Source organism: Vulpes lagopus, chromosome 5 (genome assembly GCF_018345385.1).
Source record: "Vulpes lagopus strain Blue_001 chromosome 5, ASM1834538v1, whole genome shotgun sequence".
NCBI classification, from domain to species: domain Eukaryota; kingdom Metazoa; phylum Chordata; class Mammalia; order Carnivora; family Canidae; genus Vulpes; species Vulpes lagopus.
Window position 1 is genome coordinate 71,225,612 of NC_054828.1, and position 6,985 is coordinate 71,232,596.

Here is a 6,985-nt window from a genome sequence, read left to right on the forward strand (position 1 = left end):
TTGATTAATTTTTTGAAAGGTTGTATTTATTTATTTGAGAGAGCACAGGGGTAGAGGGAGAGAGAGTAGCAGACCCCCTTTACAGAGAGGCAACCTGACGCCAGGCTCCATCCCAGGACTCCCAGGACCCTGGGATCATGACCTGAGCCACCCCAGATTTTATTTAATTTATGTTTAAATAACCACATATGATTAGTGGCTATCCTACTGGATAGTGCAATTCTAGAATCTTCAAGACTCAAAACCCCTTGGGGTCTTGGTCATTCCCCCTCACACACAAGCCCACTCCCACCCTGGAAGCCACGAGATGGGGAGTTTTGTTGTTGTTGTTTAAGATTTATTTATTTATTTATTTATTTATTTATTTATTTGAAAGAGAGAGAGAGAGAGAGGCAGAGACAGAGGAGGAGGGAGATGCAGGCTCCATGCCAGGAGCCTGTCGATTCCGGGACCCCAGGATCGTGCCCTGGGCCAAAGGCAGGCGCTAAACCGCTGAGCCACCCAGGGATCCCCGAGACGGGGAGTTTTGAGAGGGATGTCTTTGGGTTACCCCGGCCCGCACCAGGGAGAGGTTCACCTGGACGGGACCGCGGACAGCGCGGCGGGACAGGGAGGGACGGTGCGCGGAAGGGCGCGGGGAGGCGCGGCGGGGGGACGGGGAGGCGCGGGGAGGCGCGGGGAGGGACCGTGGGGGCGCGGAGAGGCGCGGGCTCCCCTCGCTGGTCTTGCCTCTGCCGCCAGGGGCCGCTGCGCGGGTCTGTGCCCGCCCGCCCAGCGGAGCGCTCTGCGCGGAGCCGGGAGCGGTCCGGGAGGGGGCGGCCGCGCGGGGCTGGCGGAGCGGGGGAGCGGGGGAGCGGGGGGGCGGGAGGCCCGGAGGCGGCGGCGGCGGCGGCGGCGGCGGCGGCTGCGCGCTCCCTGGGCTGCGGGCGGGAGCCTCGGAGGGACCCCGCTGAGCCTTGCGGAGCTGGCCTGGGGGACCCGGAGTCCGCCGCGCCGCGAGGAGCGGGCCCGGAAGGGACCGTGATGCGGGTTTGGCCGAGCCCCCGGGTCTCAGGGACGCCGCACCTCGGCGAGGGACCCGGGGCTCCTGACTCGACAGCACCCGAGCCCAGCGCTCCCGCCTGCGGTCCGCCTGGCGGAGTCTCTGCGCCGGACTCAGAGGCAGGTGGGCACCGCCGGGGCGGGATGGAGCCCGGCGCTCCGGGCTCTGAGTTCGGAGCGGAGCGGGCGCTGGGGCGAGCCGGGAGGAGGCAGGGGGACGTCAAGCTCCCAGCGGTCTGCGTCCTCAGCTCCACGCCGTGCGCTGGCTGCTGACCCGGCCTCCCCGTTCCTTGCATCTGCGTTTGGAGAAAACAGGCTGGGAAACTGAGGCAGGAGTGTGGAAACCCAGAACAAACCTCAGAAGCTTCCGTTTCCCCCTTATCCCTGAGGGAGGGAATAGCATTCCAGAGAGCTCAGCCCAAAAGCACATCCCCCGTCTTTTGGGTCTTGCGGTTCCTGGGAGAGTTGGGTTGGAGGATGTGGCAACTCAGGAAAGCGATGCGGATTGCCTGGAAGAAGACAAAGCTGTATGTGACATGATCAGAATGAAGGTTCCTGAAGGAGACAGGGCTCTCCTCTGCGATACGTACTTGGAAAAGAGATCCATTCAGAAGGCCTGGAAGGTCCTGCTGCTGAAACACATCTGTCTCTAGGGTATTGGCACCACTTCCTCCATAGGTCCCTCAGGGCCCCATCGTCCTTCCTACCTAGTCATCTCCACCTCCCCTTGGAGGCCGAGGGAGGGGAGGTTGTAGAGAGAAATGGAGAGGCTTGTGGGCTGGGGCTCCTGGGGCTAGAGCCTGGGAGGCACCCCATTCTAACCCTCTGGATTGGAAATGGGGGTGAGGGTGGTTGAGTTAACCCAGAGCTCCCCTCGAGTCCAGGATGCAGGTGCAGTGGGGAGAGGAAGTGGAGGCAAAAGAATTCAAGACCTTCAGGTAGTTTCCAGGGGCTTCTTGGAGCAGTAGTGTGTCAGATCCTGCTCAGGAGCCTTCCCAGGCCTTCCGCTCCCTCCCAAGGCCAGAGAAATGACAGCAGTTGATCCTAGACACCTCCCTACCATGGGGACAGGTGAACCCCCAGGCTCCTCTTCTCAGACTAGCTGCCCCCAGTGGTCCTGGAGTCTGAGGATCCCTGCGAATTCCCAAAGCAGAGGAGAGGCATTGCCCTGGGGCCCTGAATCTTGAGGAGTAGCTTTAGAATTGGGCTCTACTTCAGTGCCACTGCTTGTCCTCACCTCCTGCACAGCTATGGGCTCCCTCTGTCCCTTGCAAAGCCCCCAAAATCTTTCCTACTTGTTTAGGTGGAGTGAGTCTGAGGCCTGTGGATGAATGGATCAGGAGCTGAAAGATCCCCAAAAAAGGTGAACCAGGAGACAGTTGAAGTGGGGGATGGTGGAAGGGTGATGGTGGTGACAGAGATCAAGCACTCTATCCTAGGTCCCGGCATTTGGTTTGGCCTTTGGAGTCTCCAGGACTGTTCTGACACCTGTGAGGCCCCAGCAATGTCCCAGGGGGCCAGCAGTGCAACAGAGGGGTGGTCCAGACTTCTCTGCCCTGGCAGCCCCCTGCTGCTCTATGCCTCTGCTTCCCTGGGATCCCCTCCATTTCTCACTCGAGCTCTGGGAGATAAATGGGAAGCCCCACCCATCAAGGATAGGGGAAGAGAAAAGAGGAGAAGCCAAAGTGGTGCAGCAGGAATAGGACAGGCTTCTGGGCTCTAGGCTCGGCCACCCACGTGCTGCCTGGCCTGGTGCAGTCATCTGACTTCTATTAGCCCTGGTGTCATTTCTTCTTTTTTAAATTTAAATTTGTTGAATTCCCGCAGTCCCCACCCCCCCCCCCGCCCCCAATAAAAAAGCAATAGGGAGAAAGAGAGAGGGAGATAAGTCTTCCTTCTACCTCCATCTCTCAGCCAACCAGTTCTCCTTAGTGGCAATCAGTATTACTAGGTTTCTTTGGTACATTTTCCAGAGCTAGCTTATGTATATTTAAGCAACATATATAATCCCTCCCTTTTATGCATTTTATAGGCATCATCCTGCACTTTGGTTCCCCTCACCCCACGGTGAATTATCGTTGAGATCACTGTATGCCTCAGTACATAAAGTGTTTCCTCATTCTGTTTTACAGCTGCCTGGATGTAGCTGCATTCGTACAGATGCTCCACAAATGTATTTAGCCAGACCTGTACTGATGCTTGTTTAAGTTGTGTCCAGGCTTTTAGAGTATCAGTTTGCTCATCTGTCAAAGAGGTACAAGTAATCCTACTTTGTAGGACAGTTGTGAAGGCTGCAAGAGCATATACGTGAAGTACCTGGGGTCAAATGCTGAAAAAAATGGGAGTCAAGCCGTACTGTTCCTCCTGTGGCACAGCCCTCCCAGGAACCATGTCTGGTCCATCTGTCAAGACCTGTCTCCACAAAGCTGTCCATGCTTTTCCCAGTTGGACACTCTCCCTGCACCCTTTCCTACGACAGCAATTGTACGGAGTGAATGCCAGGCTAAGAGCGGCCTAGGGGTGAGGTGTGCATCCTGCAGGAGCTGAGAAGCTCCTGCTCAGAGGTGACCAGGGTGTGTGCTTCTGTCCACAGGATGCATGAGAGGACCTCTCGGAACAGGTGCTTTACTTGGCCTGGCTGTGGACCCTCCTCGCCTCAGCTTCCTTGCAGCCGCCAACTCCCACAGGTCCCCAGGTACCACAGGTCCCACAGGTGGCAGAGTGTGTGGCAGGTTTTCTCGGGATCCCCAAGACATGGGCACCACTGCACCCTATTCATTCCATAGTGGGCAGATCTTCAAGGCAGAGTAAATGCAGATTCTAGGGTGCCTGCCTCCTCTTTTTCTTTTTTCTTTTAAAGATTTTATTTATTTATTTGAGATAGAGTGCACAGGCAGGGAAGAGGGACAGAGGGCAAGGGAGAGGCGGATCCCCCGCTGAATGGGGAGCCTGATGATGATGCTGGGCTCAATCCCAGGACATGGAGATCACGATCTGAACCGCAGGCAGTGGCTTAACCCACTGAACCACCCAGGCATCCCCACCTGCTCTGTTTTTCACCCAGGAAAATCTGCTGTGATTTTCCTCCTGGGATGGCTAAAGCTTGTGTAAGCAGATAATCCATGTAAGCGCCCAGGACCCTTACCCTGACCCCGAGGAAGCCAGAGGAAGTGAGGGCTGGTGGAGAACCCTACCTTTCTTCTGCCCAAAGGCCAGGCTCTGCCAAAGACAGATGACCATGGCCTCACTGGGAGAGAGGACAGACAGGGATGTGGAAGGAGCAGGACGGTTTCACGTGTGTTTCCTTCTCCCCTGCAGCTGCAACTCTCTGAAACACCCTTGCCCTTGGCTGGGAGAGGTCCTGCCAACAAGCAGGGCAGGTAGGAGGGAGCAGGGTTGCGGTCCTGGGCCGGGCCTCTGATCTTGTTCGGCCTCCTCAGTCCTTGTGAAGCAGGACACCTGTGAGGTGATCACCACTCATCGCTGCTGCAACCAGAACCAGGTTGAGGAGCACTCCCAGACTGTCAAATGCTCCTGCTTTTCTGGCCAGGTGGCTGGCACCACGTGGGCAAAGCCATCCTGCATGGATGGTGAGCATGAGTGAGAGTCGGGGACCCAGTGGGGAGGGCCCTGTCACAGGGCTAAGGCCTATCTAACACCGCACCATCTGCTCCGGATGTGATCTCCTACCATCCCAGGGCTTTCGTGGTCAGTCTCATGCTGGGTGAGCTCTGCGGGGAGGACAGTGGATGGGGGCATCCCCACTTCACGGAGAAGGAGAGGCCCTGTTCCACGCCTGCCCTCCCCCTTGTTGGCATTCCATGCCCAGCGCTCCACAGATGCATCCCATCACTCACACCCACACTCCCAGACTTGCCATCAGATGTGACCTCTTCACCTGCCTCCCCAGGCCTCTCACACACACCCTCCTCTCCTTCTCCTAGGGCCTTGACAGAGACACACACTGTCACTCACACATACCTCACCCCCGCCCCAGATCCCGCCCATGCTCCCAAGCTTGAACTCACATGGCAGGGCTATCACTTGTGCTCACACGTGTGCCTGCTTCACACTCCTGTGTGGACCCCTGTGCGCTCGCTCTCCTACACCTAGTGGGTATGGTGAAGGCTGTGCCTCTCTGCTAGTGTGTGGCGGCTCAGCCCCAGGGTTCCTTGGAGGCCTTCCCCTGCCTTCGTCCTGTGCTGTCTTTGGTGACATGTATGGGTCAGTGGGATTGATCCTGGTATGGTGTGTGCCCCCACATCAGCCGAGTACTGCCTTCCTGGGCAGCCCCAAATGCGGGAAAATAGGGACACGCAGGGCTCAGAGCCAGCGATGTGCAAGCGTGCACTTCCTTCTGCACGGACTTGCCACCCTTGGCCGCATGCTGCCCTCACCACCTGCTGCTCCCACAGTCTTATCGTCCTGCAGAAGTGGTGGTGTCACATGGAGCCCTGCCTGCCAGGGGAGGACTGTAAGATGCTCCCAGATCTGTCAGGATGGAGCTGCAGCAATGGACACAGAGTAAAAACCACCAAGGTATTCAGCAATGACCTCCTCCCGCCCCACTCTTCCCCCTTCACGTGGGGTGGAACCTGGAGGGCCCAGGAGACCCGTGTCCCAGGGTGACATCCGTGAGCTCTGTGGGCACACCCTCTGGACTGTCTTGACTAGGGGCTGGAGGTAGGGCGTCGGGGTTTGGGAAGGAGAGAAGTAAAGATGAAAAGGAGGGATTGAGAAAACTCATTCAGAAGAACATCAAAATATCAAAGCATAGCACAAAATAATTAGAAGAAATTGGATGCCACACCCAAAACAGTTGTTTTTTGTCCTTTGTGGAGGAGATTGAATGTAGCCCCCCATCAACATTTGGAAGACCTGTGAAGCCAGTTTTGATGGCTTCTGGCTTCTTTAGATTCTAGCGTGAGGGTCTGCAAAAACGCCCAGGGGCTGAATCTGGCCCACTGACTGTTTTTGCAAATAAAGTTTTATTGGAACGTAACTGTACTCATTTGTTATTATCTATGCTACTTCCCTGCTGGGACAACAGCTGAGTCATTGCAAAGAGACCATATAGCCCACAAGGCCTAAAACATTTACCAGCAGACCTAGTGTTTGGAAAATGATAACTCTATGCTGTATTTCTAGGTTTGGGATTTCCTGGAGGCTGTGCCTGTGTCCCCTTTAATCCTTTCCAGTGCCACTGGTGAGACCTAACCACCAAGGAGATGAAGACATAAAGACTAAGAGGCCAAGAAAAAGACTTGAAGAAGAAGAATGCTTAATATGTTCTCACACCCCAGATCAGCTCAGTTCATATTTTCTAAGTTCATGGAACTCCTACTTTTAAGCACCAGGAAAGTGGGATGCCTGGGTGGCTCAGTTGGTTAAGCATCTGCCTTTGGCTCAGGTCATGATCCCAGGGTCCTGGGATGGGGCCTGGTATCATCAAACTCCCTGCTCAGTGGGGAGTCTGCCTCTCCCTCTCCCTCTGCCCCTCCTCCTCCCTCAGCTCATGCTCTCTCTCTCACTATCAAATAAATAAATAAAATATTTTTAAAAATAAACACAAGGAAAGTAACTGCGTGTGTACCCCTGAGTAAAGATGTAACTCTGTATACACATGTGTTCGTGTTTTTGTGCATCTGTGGATTTGAGTATCTCTATGCCCACAAACAAGGCAGATAGTCACAATGTATAAAAACTACATTAGCACAGAGGCTGACTAATTAAGACAGATGCCAGCCGGTAGGTCAGGCCAGTTGGCTACACGTGGCTCAGCAAATGACTGCACGCTCCCACTCCACTTGCTGTGGCTGAGATAAACTTTAGAACAGGATAGAGCTTATTTCTCTCTTCCCCCAGTGTGAACAGCTTAGCTGGTTCCTGACTTCCTTGGACTTGGGATTTGTCACTGAGTGTGGGTTGTGGATCTGGGTGTGTG

At 55.4% G+C, this 6,985-nt stretch overlaps 1 protein-coding gene across 1 annotated transcript; it reads left to right on the forward strand.

Moving 5' to 3' along the window:
* Positions 1-869: 869 nt before the first annotated feature.
* Positions 870-6,647, forward strand: TAFA3 (TAFA chemokine like family member 3). Its single transcript, XM_041756325.1, has 5 exons — positions 870-1,165; positions 3,635-3,736; positions 4,482-4,631; positions 5,457-5,580; positions 6,190-6,647. The coding sequence occupies exons 1-4, from the start codon at positions 1,024-1,026 to the stop codon at positions 5,567-5,569; spliced, it is 507 nt and encodes a 168-aa protein (XP_041612259.1). The 5' UTR covers positions 870-1,023; the 3' UTR covers positions 5,570-5,580; positions 6,190-6,647.
* Positions 6,648-6,985: the final 338 nt, after the last annotated feature.

Coding starts and splice junctions, on each gene's coding strand:
- TAFA3 (XM_041756325.1), top strand. CDS start 1,024: ATGCGGGTTTGGCCGAGCCCCCGGGTCTCAGGGACGCCGCACCTCGGC. Junction 1,166..3,634: donor TGCGCCGGACTCAGAGGCAG/GTGGGCACCGCC, acceptor TTCTGTCCACAG/GATGCATGAGAGGACCTCTC. Junction 3,737..4,481: donor CAACTCCCACAGGTCCCCAG/GTACCACAGGTC, acceptor CGGCCTCCTCAG/TCCTTGTGAAGCAGGACACC.